Below are 17545 nucleotides of genomic sequence, written 5' to 3' on the forward strand. Positions count from 1 at the left end.
TCAGGCCCTACCGTGGTAAACTTCTCCACCTCAGCACTCCTGACAGCCACAATCTTACAGTTATGATGCATCTTACCAGATCCAATTATTTTTACCCAGTTTACTGAGGTGCATTTTAATATTCAGAGAGAAAGGGAGAAGGTTCAGCACGATTAAGAGACTCAGGTCGCCTTGCTTCAAATCCTACCTCCTGCACCCAGCTATGTGAACTTGAGCGATTTCATCTTTCCAAGACTCAAAGTTTCCCTATCTGTAAAGTGGAGAAAATGGTACCTTCATGAGGTTGTTGAACACAAGCTTTGAGCAAAATCTCGAATATTGTAATCACTCAATAATGTTCTTCATTTCCCACTGGTCGTCAATAGTATATGCTCTAGGAAGATGGTATTTCCTCATTCAATGAAGGACTAAGAAAGCAAAGCAGCGGTATCAGCTCTATCGACTGAAAGCACAGTCTGTCTCAAAATTCTCATCTCAATATACCTACCGTATGACCCACAATCCCCACCTCCCAACTATTCACTGACAACTATGACCAGAAAAAATTCCAACGTCCAAATGGTGACTGGGCAGACAAACTGGGCTATATGTGCACAATGGAATAATGCTGGTCAATAAGAAAGGACAAACCACTGGCAAGGGCGACAAAAGGGATGGTCTAGCCTCAAATACACTGTGCTGGGAGCACGAGGCCAGGCTCGAAATGAAGCATGCCATGTGGTTCCATTCATGCGCCACAATTTGAGGAGCAGAAAGCAGATCACTGGTTGCCAGGGGCTGGGGTGGGGAAAGGGGCTGCCTACAAAGGGGCAGCACAAGGAAGTCTTCTGGGGAGACGGAACTGTTCTCTATCTTAATTGTAGTGATTACACAACCGTATGTATTTGTTAAAAATCAGAGTGTACATCAAAAGGACAAAATTTTTAAAGTTTAAAAAAATTCACATCTTTTGGAAGAAGTGCTTTCAGGTGCTTTCAAATAAAATAGGGCCACTTTCAAAGTTTAAACAGAACTATGGACCTTCAAGGACTCCTGGAAAAATAAACATTAAAAAAAAATTGGTGTGCTTTGCAGGACAAATCAGTAAAAACAGGACAGAGATTTTCTTGGCATGGAAGGAGTTCTAAGACTTTGAAACTTTGTGTTATTGTCAACATTTCATTGGCTGAGTTATTAAATTACAGATGGGCAAGTCATACTCAAAGTTCAAGTCTACTATACAATGAATGGCACTATGTATCTGGGAGGATTTATGAAAGGTATTCAATTCAATGTAACAGTTTTACTTAGCCAAAAATGAAACAAAATAGTGCATCACACTTTTACAATGCAGTTTTTACACTGTGACTTAATGGCTGGACTTTATGATCTCAATGAGTATTCCCTGGCCTTCGAGTTATTGGTGTGGATGCCCACCACCCTCTCTCCACCCAACGCACACAACACTTGCTGACAGGACAGCAAGTCAACAGGGCACTGAATTTTATAACCACCATATTTAATAGCTGTTACCACAGTGCTTAGCTGCTCCTGTTACTGCTGCAGATGGGAATGCACTGATATGATTAAATCTGATGGTATGATAATGTATGGTAATCATGATTAATCAGAAACCCACTAGCAAATGGAGGATGTTGGGTATTATGTCACCTGCATTTTAAAACGCATTCTCTTGCTGCAAGCCTGACAATGTTTGACAGGGGGAAGGACCTCCTCCCACATTCACCTGCTACTACTCAGAGATCTGGTAAGAGAAAATGCCCAGCATTTCTTACCCATCTTAAGTGCTAATAATTACAAGGCATTGCAGGCAAGTTGTAAAAACAAGGGTTCAAAAGAAAGACTTCTTTTTCCTAGACGGAACAAAGTCTGGACTCACATCTGCAAGGGCTATAATCAGAGAGAAATGTAATTTGATGCAGCAGTCTCATCAAACATGATTTGCATGAAATGCCATATAAAATACATCCAAGAAGTGTCAATCACCACCACCTGATACCATGCATCCTCGTTACATGGAAACACAGTGCAGTCAGACCTACCTGTGAGGTGCTATAACTACACAGTAAACACAAATGGAAATCTCATTTATCGGGTCTACCTAATAAGGTAATCACTAAGGAGACTAATTTAAACTTAGTATGGTAGTCTTTTTTAAACATAATATTTAGTTTTCATTTAAACAAAGATCACTAGGAAATTATTCAGTAGCCAAATTACTCAGTATTTAATTGGCTACCCTGAAATAGCAGCATTTACCAGAAACACCAAGGCAAAATGAATGACTAAATAGTTTTAAAATAGCCTAGGTCAAGAATCTTCACAATGTGAGTTACCTGAAATTCATATGTATGCTTACCTGACACTGAAAACACTTTAAAAATATTATTAATCAACACTTCAGAGTTGCTTTTTCAAGTGGACAAAGTTTAAAAACAACAAACATCTCTTTGAGGACAAATACATAACTGGATAGCCATACTTATGGATAAGGAAAGGACTTAAAACTTTAATGACAAAAACATCAGGAACAGCCTTGTGGAAAGAGAGATCTATTAAACTAATATGTCAACAAAGAACATGGAACTGAAAACAGAATTCAGATAGACACAAAAACAGAAGCTGACTTGCAGAAAGGTAAACTAGTCTCCCCATCCTCGCTCCCTTGCAAAAACAAAAGAAAAAAGAGGGCTTCCCTGGTGGCACCGTGGTTAAGAATCCACCTGCCAATGCAGGGGACATGGGTTTGATCCCTGATCTGGGAAGATCCCATATGCCACGGAGCAGCTAAGCCCGTGCGCCACAACTACCGAGCCCACGTGCCACAACTACTGAAGCCCGTGCGCCTAAAGCCCGTGCTCCACAACAAGAGAAGCTGCCGCAATGAGAAGCCCGCGCGCCGCAACAGAGAGCAGCCCCCGCTTGCCGCAACTAGAGAAAGCCCGTGCAAAGCAACGAAGACCCAATGCAGCCAAAAATGAAGAAATAATTTATTTTTTAAAAAAACAAACACACACACACACACACACACACACACACACACACACGAGAAAACCACAAGTGTCCTGTGAAATCACACTAAAAGGTCGTGGCATGAAAAAAATGCTTCAGGAGTGGACTGCGGGCAAGTAGGCGGCTAGATGGCAGGATGGGGCAGAAGAGAAGGAGCTGAAATGGAGGAAGGACGAACAGTCACTTGATGGCCCCCTGATCTCCTGAGGCACATGCTTCCTTCCTGTGCCAATCTGCTCTTGCAAGTAGTCGCTATTTCTAAGGTACATTTTACATTCAGCAGATTAATATTCTGATACGAAAATAAGTATGAAAAAGATTCATTCTCTGATATGCTTGCTATCAACTGAGACATACTTACGATTCCAAAAAAGATTCATAACTCTGATATGAAAAATTAAAATAGTCCTGGGAATAAAAGCTTAAGTGAGAAGAAAGCACTAATGGCTATATCTGTAACTAAAATTAAATACGTGAATCTAATTTTTAGAAACATAAATTACAAAGCACTTCACTACATTCCATAAACAAAGGAAGAAGGGGGAAAAAAATCCCATCTGGATGCAAAGACTAACATGACAAAAGAAGTGCTGGCAGCGAGCTTAAAAGCTTAAGCAGTATTTTCTAAAATGATCAAAAATAAGGAATCCTTTTCTTATGATATTTATTACTTTGACATTCAAACTTTTGTTTCAGAAACTGTTTATTCAATTCTGTAAATAAAATTCATTAACAGGAAATAAAAATATTAGTATTGCTACATTAAGCATAGCCTAGAATACCATATTTTGGTCTAAGATTGTGATTTTAAAAAATAACTGAATAATTCTGTAAAAAAATTGTGTTTCATATTAGGTTGTCTAGAGTCCTCTGTGATTGTTTAATTAAAAAACTGGATGTGTTATCACTTAGTACAATTTCTAGGCATACTAGTTCTCAAGTTTTCTTACTAGTTCTTACAATTTCTAGGCATATTAGTTCTCAAGTTTTCATACTAGTTCTCAAGTTTTCACAAAATTGCCAAACAAACTGGACCATTAACAAAGTAAAGTTTACCAGTGTTGGGGAAGAGAAGGAATACCAACTGTATCCTAATCCCTTTAAAACTGGGAAATCTAGTGGTACTTCTGTCTACTGCCTGCCTTTTTCACTCTTTAGTCAACCGGGTAGAGCTGAATTCTTGTATAGTTAAATGTGGATAATGTAATTCTACTGTGCAAAATCATTTATGTATTCTTGAAAACAACAAAAAGTAAAAAATTAAAGTATACACCCCTTCTCTACACTATTAATTTTATGTAGGTTCCTAATAAATAGCAAGATAACTCAACATTAAATCCCTGTATACACTTATTTAACAACTATTTATCTGGACTTCTGTGCACAAGGCCTGGAGTCAGGTCATCTCCATAAGACACAGGATGCCTGGGACTCTGTACAGACATGAATCGGGTCCTTACATCAATACAAGTATGAAGCTGTCAACAAGAGCATGACCTACTCTAGAAGCAATGGGAATTCATAAAGGGGGCTTAGGCTGGGGAAAGACAAGATCAAAATCAGCTTTGCTTTGCTCAATACATTTCTGTATAATTCAAATCTTTCTGTGTGCCAAGGAAGTACACTGATTCAAACAGACCCTATGATGAAACTGAAGTTAGGTTTCCTAACATGTTTTACCAACGTGTGTGTGTGTGCGTGCTCGCATGCACGTGTGTGTGTGTATAGTCATTTTACAAAGCAAAATTCAGTTTAACAAATAATGACTGAAGTCCCCTACGGAAAAGTACCAAGAAAGAGCCTGCAGGGCACACTGCCATCAGTAAGAAATTGCCAAGGGGCTTTGTTAAACCACAACAGTGCTGTTCGACTTCAGTGACCTATGCTTATACGTTTTAGAGTTTAAGGACTAGCTCTGTGCAGAGCATTCTGCATAGGAGAAACTCACTAAATGGTCACAAAACTATACCTACATTGACAAAAATCCAAGTATAATCTATTAGCAGAAAAGGAAAAAAATAATTTTTTAACATCTTTATTGGGGTATAATTGCTTTACAATGGTGTGTTAGTTTCTGCTTTATAACAAAGTGAATCAGTTACACATATACATATGTTCCCATATCTCTTCCCTCTTGCGTCTCCCTCCCTCTCACCCTCCCTATCCCACCCCTCCAGGCGGTCACAAAGCATCGAGCCGATATCCCTGTGCCATGCGGCTGCTTCCCACTAGCTATCTAACTTACATTTGTTAGTGTATATATGTCCATGCCTCTCTCTCGCCCTGTCACAGCTCACCCTTCCCCCTCCCCACATCCTCAAGTCCATTCTCCAGTAGGTCTGTGTCTTTATTCCTGTCTTACCCCTAGGTTCTTCATGACATTTTTTTTCTTAAATTCCATATATATGTGTTAGCATACGGTACTTGTCTTTCTCTTTCTGACTTACTTCACTCTGTATGACAGACTCTAGGTCTATCCACCTCATTACAAATAGCTCAATTTTGTTTCTTTTTATGGCTGAGTAATATTCCAGGAAAAAAATAATTTTACTCAGAAAAGATATATGCACCCCAATGTTCACAGCAGCAGTATTTACAATTGCCAAGACGTGGAAGCAACCTAAGTGTCCATCAACAGATGAATGGGTAAAGAAGATGTGGTACGTATGTACAATGGAATATTACTCAGCCATAAAAAAAAGAAATTTTGCCATCTGCAGCAACATGGGTGGACTTGGAAAGCACTATGCTAAGCGAAATAAGTCAGACAAAGACAAATACTGTACGATAACACTTATATGTGGAATCTAAAAAATACAACAAACTAGTGAATATAACCAAAAAGAAGCAGGACTCACAGATATGGAGACCAAGCCAGCAGCTAAAGGCGGGGGCGGGGAGGTGTATACAGGGGTGCGGAAATGGGAATTACAAACGACTGGGTGTAACACAGGCTCAGGGATGCACTGTACAACATGCTGAATGTAGCCAATATTTTGTAATAACTGTAAATGGAAAGAAACCTTTAAAATTACATAAAATTAAAAATTAATACTCATAAAGATATTTAAAAAAAATAATTTGGCAAACGTAAAATGACAGGAGATGGCCTAGAGTTACTCTCCCTTCCCAACAATATTTTGATGGACTATTAAGAAACGTAACAGCTCTAATGTAATTTTTAAAAAACAGATTCCAAATCCGATTGTTCTCGCTAAGGGAGACTGATTGTAGAAGTAAGTAGAGCACTGCATTTTCAAGATCACAAGTTTACTGTAACTTCAGCTTAAGAAACAGCATTTGGGGCTTAAAGATACATATTGGCGCAGTGGTTAAGAATCCGCCTGCCAATGCAGGGGACACAGGTTTGAGCCCCGGTCCGGGAAGATCCCACATGCCGCGAAGCAACTAAGCCCGCACGCCGCAACTACTGAGCCTGCACTCTAGAGCCCGCGAGCCACAACTACTGAGCCCGTGTGCCTAGAGCCCACGCTCCGCAGCAAGAGAAGCCACCGCAATGAGAAGCCCGCGCACCGCAACCAAGAGTAGCCCCCGCTCGCCGCAACTAGAGAAAGCCTGTGCACAGCAACGAAGACCCAACGCAGCCATAAATAAATAAGTAAATAAATAAAAGATACATAATAAACAGCAGTAAATATTTCTGAAATTATATCACACACATGACTAATTTCTAGGCCAACTCCTTCCCATCACCCCCACACACATCCCACCTTAAAAACAGTAACAAAACATTACGCCTTGCAGAAACTTCCAAGAGCAGTTCAATAATATTTACTACCCTCAGAGTACAATATAACTTAAAAATAAGTTCAATTTCTCACAAAGAAATTCTGTTTTATTATCCTCTTGTAAAATCCTCAAGTATTATGAGGTTTGCTTCTTCCAGTATCAGATACAATTATATCTGCACAATCAAAAATTTTAAGTAGATAAAAACTGCAAATGATTATTCTAATTTTATATTTACATACAACATTGCCTTATGATTTAAGCTACAATTGCTTTTTCACATCAAGTTTTATCGCTATATTGCAAATAAAACACAAACACAAGTCCAATGAGGATTCTAACGCAGAAGCTCACAACCCTGAAAATAGCAAAAAGTACAGTTTTTTAAATGTCAGTGCTTTACAATAACTAGCAGTTAAACTACTTCACCAAAAGAAATATATCTAATGACTAAAATCATACACGCTTATCCTTGAGTAATACAATTAATAAATCTTAGCTATTTAGACAAGTGCTTCAAATACAGAATTGTACTCAATAAACATCACCTAATTTTTAAAAATAACTAGTTTTTAGAACTTGATAAGTAATTTTTAAAAATTAGCTAATACAGGGTATGAAACCAGTAAGAAGCAGTTTCAGAAATCATAATTCATAAATAATAATTACAAATCAAGGGATTTTCTTAAAAACACTCTGAAACTTAAATCCAATACTGATTTTTTGAGTAATCATCTGATTACACATCTACATATCCTTCATTAAAACCTTTTTGCTAAATGCCCCACATAACTATGGTATCTACTGTAGCATCAAAGCTAGAGTCAAATAGGTCATTTAGGCCTTTCCTGGATATCAGATTGTTTAGCCTCAACAAAACTACACCTGTTTTACATACAAACTACATTAAAAAGTTATGGTCTGGTCCTTTTTTCCTCAAAATTGTTCTTAGAGAGAACACGTTCTCACTGATTTCACAAAACCATGAACTAAGTACACATCAAACCTAAAACTCAAGTAAAACGAAATGTAACTATTTAATGGACATTTTTCTTCTACTTAAAACATGTTACAAGAATGGATAAAGTTATGGGAACTACAGGAAAGTGTGGGGAGGAGTGTTTTCTCTTAAAGATATTTTAAAAAGAAAACCTCCATTTTAAAATATAAAACCAATGGCTCATGAAGACTTCTGAGGGTTTTTTTAAAAACAAGTAGACATCTCATCATTATTCCCTAAAATTGCACACACATACCCGTACTTACCCAAATGCACATGTTCCCCCACACACACGACAATAAAGGCCCTTTTTCACTTTAACGTGAGGCAACAATAAAATCAAAATTCATATTCTTTAAGACGAAAGCCATTCTACTGATGATCCTGATTCAACAATTTTACAGTTAAACAAAATTAATTCCATTCTCAAAAATCCACTGACCTTAAGCTTTTAACAAACATTTTCCACTGCAAAACTTATTGTCAATATTTACAAATCCTTCAACTTATACTTAGCTGGAACCACTTATATTTGCTATAGTAATATTTCCTAATAAAGGCATGCTCATCCCTATCAGAGCAGAAGGGGCAGCTGCTACTCACCGGGAATCTCTGGGGTCCCACAGCAGGTCTCGGCTGGCTCGGGACTGGCAGCAAGGGCACTGCAAGAAAAACAGCTTTCATTACAAACACATCCAAACCCACCAGAAAAGGAGTACAATGTATTAAGCTTAATGAAAAATATATACTATGTGTATAATACATATAATAAGTTTACACTTAAGCTAAGTGCTGAATATTTTCACAATTCCATAAAGGGAAAGCGCCTTCAGTATACAATAGCACGAGCAGAAGCTTAAATTTCAACAGTGAATTCTTATTTAGAATTAAAATATTTTGCAACAAAAGGAGATATTATTCCTCTACAATAAAAAACCTACTTTATTTTTGACATCCATACCCAGGTTATCCAGGCTATCTAATCCGAGTTATATTTTCTGACTCCAATCAAATACGAATTTAAACCCAAATCCTCTAGGATCATGAAAGAGAGAGGAGGAGGGAAGGAGGAAGTGAAGCAGGCAGAGAAAGGAAAACACACACACCCAGGATATTGTGACAAAGAATGACCTACACAAAAACCTGCTATGCCAAGACTACTAGCTTGTCTTAGTTTTGTGTTTAAACAGGCTGAACTCTCATCAACTTACCAGAAGAACAAGGAGCCAAATAATTTTAAAACAGACATTTTATCATAGGGAAGAAGCCAGATGCTAGTTTCACACCATGGGGCTAAATCAGATATGTTTAAGCTATTTAAAACATATGCCTTATAGTGATTTTGATTTTGGGGGTGAAAAAAAATGCCCACTCGAGTGGTGACTGCTACATGGTAGCCTGCTATATCTTCCATTAAAACGTCCTGCCAGGGCTTCCCTAGTGGCGCAGTGGTTGAGAGTCCGCCTGCCGATGCAGGGGACACGGGTTCATGCCCCGGTCCGGGAAGATTCCACATGCCACGGAGCGGCTGGGCCCGTGAGCCATGGCCGCTGAGCCTGCGCGCCCAGAGCCACGGGAGAGGCCACAACAGTGAGAGGCCCGCGTACCACAAAAAAAAAAAAAAATAGAGTGCTAAGGATGAATTTTTTTTTTTAGTTATTATGATTACTCAAAGAATTCCGTAACTCAGCTTCTAATTAACATCACACTTCCACAGGTCCAACTGAAAGTGATACAGTGTAAGGGCCTGTGTCAATTGCCTGACCAAAGCCAAAAAGTGAGACCGAGAGAAACTTCCTTCGATAAAATGTAAAAATGGGAGAAGTCCGTCCCTCTTGACAATCTAATCTAAGGAGTCAAAATTTCAAAGTAACAGTGGGTCACTGTGCAAGACAATATAAAATTTTATACAGCTAGCTAACAGGCACTGGGGTACATGGATTATATACCTGAAGCAAAATATTAGACTGTGAAGTGGAGAAAGAAAAAACTAATACAGTATCTCTGACCTCAGAAGATTATAATGAAAGTGAGGAAGAAAAAAAACTACATAGTAAACAATACAAAGACAGTGTTTTTAAAATTAACTACCAAACGGAAAATACACAGATCTCCAAGAGTATGTGCCACTTATTTATAAACTGCGGATTTAAACAACAATTCCTACCAAATAATTCCAACATAATGAAAGGGTAAGCATTTTAAGTTTCTCTAAGTTCGGGGGGAGCGGGGAGGGGGGATGGATGAGAGCAAGAAATCCCATCATAATTAATAGATTTCTTACACAGAAGCCTTCTGATGAGCTGGCAATTTTTTTTTAATCAACTGTAAAAAGCAAGGAAAGAGAAAGAAGAGAAAAAGAACAAAAGATGACAGAAGAGAGCATCTGAGAACAGGTGTGATAGAAGCAGATCAGAAATCTAGCCAAACCCAGGGGGGCCGTGGTCAGACTGCCAACGTGTTTGCAAAGCATCTTTGCAGAAGCCTCGTAGCCCACGACCTGGTTTGCAAGCAGAACACTTCTACTTATCTGCCTCCTTCTTCACTGTGAACAGGAGAGAATTTAAAACCTGTAATGCTAGGGCCTCCCTGGTGGTACAGCGGATAAGAATCTGCCTGCCAACACAGGGAACATGGGTTCGAGCCCTGGTCCTGGAAGATCCCACATGCCACAGAGCAACTAAGCCCATGCACCACAACTACTGAGCCTAAGCTCTAGAGCCTGTGAGCTGCAACTACTGAGCCCACGTGCCACAACTACTGAGCCCACAGGCCACAACTATTGAGCCCACGTGCCACAACTACTGAAGCCCAGGCGCCTAGAGCCCATGCTCCACAACAAGATAAGCCACCGCAATGAGAAGTCCACACACCACAACGAAGAGTAGCCCCCACTGGCCGCAACTAGAGAAAGCCTGCATGCAGCAGCAAAGACCCAACGTAGCCATGAATGAATGAATAAATAAATAAATTTTTAAAATAAATAAATAAAATAAAACCTGTAATGCTAACAGATCATTCTAGTTGAACCCTGAACTCTTTATATTTGATATTTAATATCTATTTCCCATATTGTCCCACGAATTAATGAACTAACTTGATTAATGTTTCAATTCATTACCACAGTTCTAATACTGAAAATCTGGAAAACAAGTTAAATTTCCACCAAAACTCGTTAATTATAATATGATAGAACACTCTTCATCCTTGAAAAGAAAATATGTGCTATCAGGCAATGGTGCACATACATTTTTAAATTTTTTAAAAACAGTTGTTTTTTTTGTTGTTGTTGCGGCATGCGGGCCTCTCACTGTTGTGGCCTCTCCCATTGCGGAGCACAGGCTCCGGACGCGCAGGCCCAGAAGCCATGGCTCACGGGCCCAGCCGCTCCGGGCATGTGGGATCTTCCCGGACCAGGGGCACGAAGCCGTGTCCCCTGCATTGGCAGGCGGACTCTCTACCACTGTGCCACCAGGGAAGCCCTAAAAACAGTTTTTTAAAATATCTTTTAATTGCCTGAGGCTCTGAGAATCACGGGTTAATCTCTCTCTCATGTACAGGAGACCGCTAGACATTCAGCCTCTCTCAAGAATAACGGCGGCTTTCTATTTCATTAAGCTCGTTCATTTAATATCGAATAAACAACTGCTTCGACAGTGTTCTGAGTGTATACCCTGCAAAGGCAATTTCTCTCTGTCCCTGTGTCAGGGTTCTCAAGATCAAAGGTACGTTAAAGAGAAGGAACGTGGGTGGGGCACTGAGTCGCCTGGCTTCAGGAGGAGAACACATTTAGCTGGTTCTAAGAGTTTAAAAACTCTTGTCAGAAAGCTGATCTTGTATCTACTGAATCAGGCACAAGCACTGGGATGCAAGGCCTGCATTCTGTACCCATTTGGCAACTGACTCTGGCAAGGCACACTATTTTCATGCCTAGAGGACAGCTTGGGGTTTCCTTATAGCTTTCCCACTGTGTAGTTCCAACACTGTTTATTTTCATTAAGCTAAAGAAAATCTGTGCACCTTACCAACTGCCAGTTTTCCATTCAATTTTAGAAAGAAATACACAGTAACAGATGCTGACATCAGTAAAATTATTTCGACAAATTAGATTTACTGCAGTTGCATGTCTTGGGAAGCCGCTGTGGAACAGGCTTCCCCAATGAGTCGTCCTCCCCCTTCACGCAGCGTGTGCTGGTTCCTTCATCCCACAGCTGCTGAAGGAGACCCAGGCCACCGGTGCACTAGCTGCAGGGACTACAAAGGTTAAGTGCAGCAGCCATACTGCCTGCCCCTGGGAGCTAAGAGCCCTGGGAGGGGGTGAGGCCAACGAGTGACTCCAGCACAGCATGGGGACAAGGGAAGGGGCCAGGGCAGGAGGCTCAGGGACCCACAGGTACCAACCCGACTCTGACCCTCCTGGGTGTGTAAAACAAGAGCAACTCCTAGAGCCACACACGGACACTGACACCCACGGCCAGCCAGCTGCCCTCACAGCCCTCTGCTCCAAGGCCACAGCACCGTTTCATGGTGACGCCAGGCCCTGGCTTTCTCCCATACTCCAAGTCCTATCTCAGGCCTCTCTCCAACTTCTGGAACTTCCTGACCCTTTCGAATTCCAAGTTCACCATCAGCAGAAGCTGTGATGACCTCAGCTCTTCCCCTTCTTGGTCTAATGGAAATCTAACTCTCCCAAAGGATGAGGCTGTTTGTCTCCCTCAGCCTTCTTCCCGCTGGCTCTGGAGCGGGGGTGGGGGTGGGGGATACTTCTCGGTCCTCACTGCTGTTTCAGACCCCAGATTCCGATCTCATGTTATCGGACAACACGGCCCAGGAACCCCCACTGCTGCCCACGTACTGGTCACACCACTGCTCTTTCCTTCCTGTGTCTCAGAGTCCAGTTCCTAGCTCACCGTCTTCAACACCAGCCCTGTCTCAGGCCTCAGCAGCGATGCTCAGGCTCCAGCACCCTGCCACCAGGCGCCCGGCCGCCAGCCTCTGTCCCAGCTCCACCACACCTGAGACCTGGGCATTATCCACGACCGTACGCAATCTCTACGAGTCCCCCTTCTTGCCGCACTACCTTCTACCTTTCCACTCCTCTTCCTCCGGCACCCCAGCTCCTCCAACTGCTGGACCCTCAAAGATCTCCTGGCCCCTTGTCACCATACACGCCACAGCCCTTCATTATGAGCAAAGCGCCTTCTCTACTGCTTTGCCAACACCTGGACTCCAGCAAGTCCAGCTCTGTCTAGGCTGCACCTGACACAGAAAGGTGAGTGTGGCTGGAGAAGAGCGTGCAAGCACGCGGCCGGGTCTCCGGTCAGGACCCACAGCTCGAGTGGGCGCCAATGCTGCCCAGCATCTCCACTCCCCAGCTTCTGTCTCAACAGGACACCTTTGACAACTGTCAGTACAACCATCTCCCATTTCTGTGCGCCCGTTCCCTCTCAAACCCACCTCAGTGAGGCATGTACTGCCACCACTTCACCAAAACCACTCTGTCAAAACCCCAAAGACCCCTCTACCGCCGCGTGCAGCACGCGGCCTGAAGCCCGTCCCCAACGACCTGGCAGCAGTGGGTCCCCTGCTGCCCCCGTCCTCTACACTCCTTGGGTTTCCGACTCCCTGCGGGCCCCCGCCTATCACGTCGAGGGCCCCAGGCTCCAGGCCTCAGTCTCCCCGACACGATGACGCCTGGGTCTCCCACTGGGTGCAGACTCTAGGTCCACCTCTGTGCCAACAAACCCCCACCTCTGCTTTGCGCCCAGACCCCTCGTCTCAACTCTTCCTAGTAACTTCATACGTGACACTTCCACCTGCACGTCTAGGTGGCATCTCCAGCACAGAACTTTTGCTGTGCTGCTCCTCAAAACCTGCTCTCCCCCAAGGGCTCTCAGGTGAAGGCAACTCCACCCCTCAAATGCTCAGGCCCCCTCGGCATCATTCCGCCTCTTCTCCCCTCTCATGCTCATCCGGCCCAACGGCTCCATCTTGAATTACATCCAGCATCTGACCCCTAACCACCACCACTGCCCTCACCTGAGCCATGTCATTTGTTACCTGGATTACCGTGGTCACCTCCTAGCTGAATGCCTGGTCTCCATCCCTGCCACCCTAACAAGCCCACTCTCAACACGGCAGCAAGAATAACCCTTTTAAAACATACACCAGATCACGTTATTCCTCTGCTCAAATTGCTCTAATCACAGCCCACATCGTTCAGAACAAAAGCCAAAGCTCTCAGGATGGTTCCCAGGTCTTACCTGACCCAGGTTCCGCACTTCTTTCCACCTTTATCACTCTTTTAATGTTACATGGTCTCTTTTTAGTTACTTGAACACAAAAGGCATAGTCTCACCAGAAGTAAGAGCCCCTGTACTTGCCGACCCCTCTGCCCGGAATATTCTCCCCCGAAAGAGTCATGTCACTAGCTCCTGGACCTTCAACTCTTCCCTTCCTAATGAAGCCGGCCCTCACCACCCCATGGAAGGCTGAAGCCCACCCCGATGCCCCCAACCCTGCACATGTGTGTCACCGTATGCTTGTCCTCTAACACGCCACACAGCGTTCTTATTTTATGAGGTTTACTGCTCACTGTCTCTGCTAGAAAGCCAGGTCACAACTGCAGAAAGCACTGTCTGTTTTGTTCACCAATATATCTCCAATGCCAGGGAGAGCAGGATCTCAATCAACACTGTGTTGAACAGATGCATGAAGATATGCTCCATATCAACTGCTCAAAACTAGTTTCCCAGCTTCGGGAACATGCATCTGTAATCATAACAGAAGAGGTTATTCACTTAGAATTAATAACTAAAAGATGGGTTTGTACCTCTGGAACTCAAAGCAAGCACACCGAGTGGAACCTGAAGGGAACATTCACTTTGCAAACATCCCCACCTGGGAATTTATGAAGAACACCAATCAGGCACTTCCACAATTACCTCTGATGCCCTTTACATTCACTGTGCCTTCTCAGTACCCGCCACTGAATGATACAACAAGAGACGCACGTGTTGCAGCAGACGAGCGTGGCCTGGCCAGGCAGCACGCATCTGAGTGGTGGGGGAAGAGTCAGGGAATCCACGTGGTCCTTACAGACCTGCACGTGAGAATGATCTGCCAGAGGAACCTGGAACTTTACAACAGCAACGGAGACACGTACCTTGAACGGGCGTCACCACTGCCCCCTTGAAGTGGGGATTTATGTGTATGTTCTTGGGCTGCTGTGGAGTCACAGGAGGAGGGGTCATCATCGCCCTCGGGGCCTCAATCTGGGGCGGCAGGTGCATCCCTTGAGGAGGGGAGGGATGGTGGGGATGCTGCAGGGGAAGCAGAGGCTGGAGCTGCTGCTGCTGGAACAGACTTCTGATCGGCTGCTGCTGAGGCGGCGGCGGTGGCGGCGGAGGGGGAGGCTGAGGCTGTGGAGGAGGAATTAACCTCGGAGAGTGCGCCTGAAGAGTACCGGAAAAGAGACACATTCACAGAGATCAACGCTCAGAAGAAAAAAAGCCAGTGCCTTACAGATTTCACATCGACTGAACTGTGAAGTTACGACTTAGAAATAAGTTTACAGGAGCAGCTTGTGTAAAACAGGAGGATAAACAGGCTGCTCGCCTGCTCACAGTAAGGGCCACTGCCGGACAACACGAGTCGACCTCAGGGCCAGGAGGGAAAACCGCAGCCCCAGAATAACACGCATGGATTCCAAAAGCAAAAAAAGTGCAGTTCCACCATCAAAACTGCCCACCGCGAGCCAAGCGCTGCGCTGGGGACGGAACACAACCTGCCCTGGGCTGTCCCTGCACAGCCAGCCCTGCCCCCCTTTGAGAAAGCCTAGGGAGCCAGGCGAGAACGTGCACAAACAACCCTGCTAGAAACCAGGCTGCAGAAAAGGACAAAGGGCTCCCTGAAAGGAGTGGGGGGAAGCTCCTGAGAAGACGGCATCCAAACCAGGAAGGAGGGGAAGGAGACGTGCCATGCCAGGAGAGGAACAGAATCACCAGAGAGCAGCAGAGGCAGAAACACATGCCTACTGGGTACACGAGGGGGAGACCAGTGTGGCTACAGCCACATCTGAAGACCGGAGGATGCGAAGGTGGGAAAATACACCCTCAAGGTGGTCACGGATCTCAGGCTGTTTCATGGAAGACTCGCTGGAGAGCAGGAAACCACCACCCACAGCAACAGCTGCAGAGCACCGGGCTCTTGTGTTTTAAACACCTACTCAAAGGTCAGTATGTGGCGTAACTGACTCACTCCCAACCACCCTATGCAGTGGGCCGCTGTTAGGACTCTCCTTTTACAAGATCAAGTGGCTGGTAAGCAGAAGAGCAGAGAATCTGATTCCACAGGTCCTGCTTGTAGCCGCTAACCAAACTGGCCACACGCAGCAGTAGAGGCAGCAGGCTACTACCGACCAAAGTGTCTCGTATAATGAGCTGTTTTCCCCGGGATGACGCCAAATTACGGAGGCTTCTCAGTTGTCACAGCATGCATGACGACGATGACTAACAGTGTGTGAGATGGACGAGGGGAAAGAGGATGGAACAAGACAGACCATTTAACAGGCTACGGTGGGAGCTGAATGGAAGAAACGGCCACGGTCTGAACAAGAGCAGCAGGAAGAAGACATTTCAACGGAACAATGAGAATTTTGAAACCAAAGTGTACATGACCCTGTCTAACCTATCCTTCCTCAGGGAGGACTTCTCTAAAGATTCTGGAAACGGCTTAAATCCGTGGATACATACATATGCTCCCAGAAACCAGTCTGTTCCCTCCTCTGACTCATGACATCTGTAATGTGCACATTTGCACATGGTGCGGGAGTCTTCTCTATCTCATTCACCACTGAATCCACACGGAGAGCACGCTGACAGAGGGACAGCTAAGCTAAATCTGAACAGAACTGGGAATGAGCACAGTGCAGGGCCATTCACTCAAGAGCATGAAGGATTTTTAAGGAAATCGTGTGTTTTAAACAAGGGGAATTTAGGGCCTGGGCGACACCCATGCAGAGAGGCCCAGGGCAGCTAGGAAATGAAGAAACTGAGCTGGCAAGAGGCTAGGGCTACAGACCCAGACTCGTGTGGAGACAGCAGATGGCAGGAAGGTCAATGCTGCTGACTGAGAGCTCTGACTAAAAAGAGGCCTGAGAACAACGCAGCCAGAGGAACAGGAGAGACAGAAGGGGCCCTGCTGGAAGAGAAGAGAGTACACCCCAAGCTCAGACACTCAAAATAAGAAAGGCTCAAGAAAGAGGAGCTCGTGGGTGATGCCCAAGGTCCCAGAGTGCAGTCCAACAGGACGGACTGCAAACGTCAGGTGGCGATTCTGGAAGCACATCCGGGAGAGGGAAAGGCACGAAGTCCAGGCAGCAAGGGACGGACCGAGAAAATGGACACAAGCAAAGACGGTGAGCAAAGGTTATTCTTTCCAGAACTCTGAGGGTGAAGAGTCAAAGAGACAGCTCTGGGGTGGGGAGTGGCCAGGATCAAGGGGGGACCCAAGTGTGAGCGAGGTTAAGGCCATTTCAGACAGTTGTGGCCGTTTCAGTAAACTGCAGCTTTAAAGCACCACTGACTAGCGAAGATGAGCATAGAGCATACATGCCAAAGCTCCAGGAGTGGGTTCAGTCCCAGCTCACTGGGAGCCCTATAGCATCTACAGAATTCCACAGATATGGCATCACTGTCGGGAGGGACTCAGGTCAACTGACACTTGGGCAACGTTTTTAAAGCACTCACAGATCTCGCAGTTGAGCCTCTCTGAAGGAGGCAC

At 44.2% G+C, this 17545-nt stretch overlaps 1 protein-coding gene across 9 annotated transcripts in view; it reads right to left on the bottom strand.

Moving 5' to 3' along the window:
• The window catches only part of RBM33 (RNA binding motif protein 33), a 113874-nt gene that overhangs the window by 48527 nt on the left and 47802 nt on the right, over positions 1-17545 (bottom strand). For all 9 annotated transcript variants that reach the window (XR_009565217.2, XR_009565216.2, XM_030854330.2 and 6 more), the window contains 2 exons: positions 14928-15216; positions 8366-8424 (listed from right to left, as the gene is read on the bottom strand). Coding sequence is in view for 7 of the 9 variants with exons in the window: in XM_030854330.2 (XP_030710190.1) it covers positions 8366-8424; positions 14928-15216 (348 nt within the window). In the remaining 2 variants the exon portion in view is untranslated. The remainder of the gene's footprint in view (positions 1-8365; positions 8425-14927; positions 15217-17545) is intronic.

The sequence above is a fragment of the Globicephala melas genome, chromosome 9 (genome assembly GCF_963455315.2).
Source record: "Globicephala melas chromosome 9, mGloMel1.2, whole genome shotgun sequence".
Taxonomy (NCBI): Eukaryota; Metazoa; Chordata; class Mammalia; order Artiodactyla; family Delphinidae; genus Globicephala; species Globicephala melas.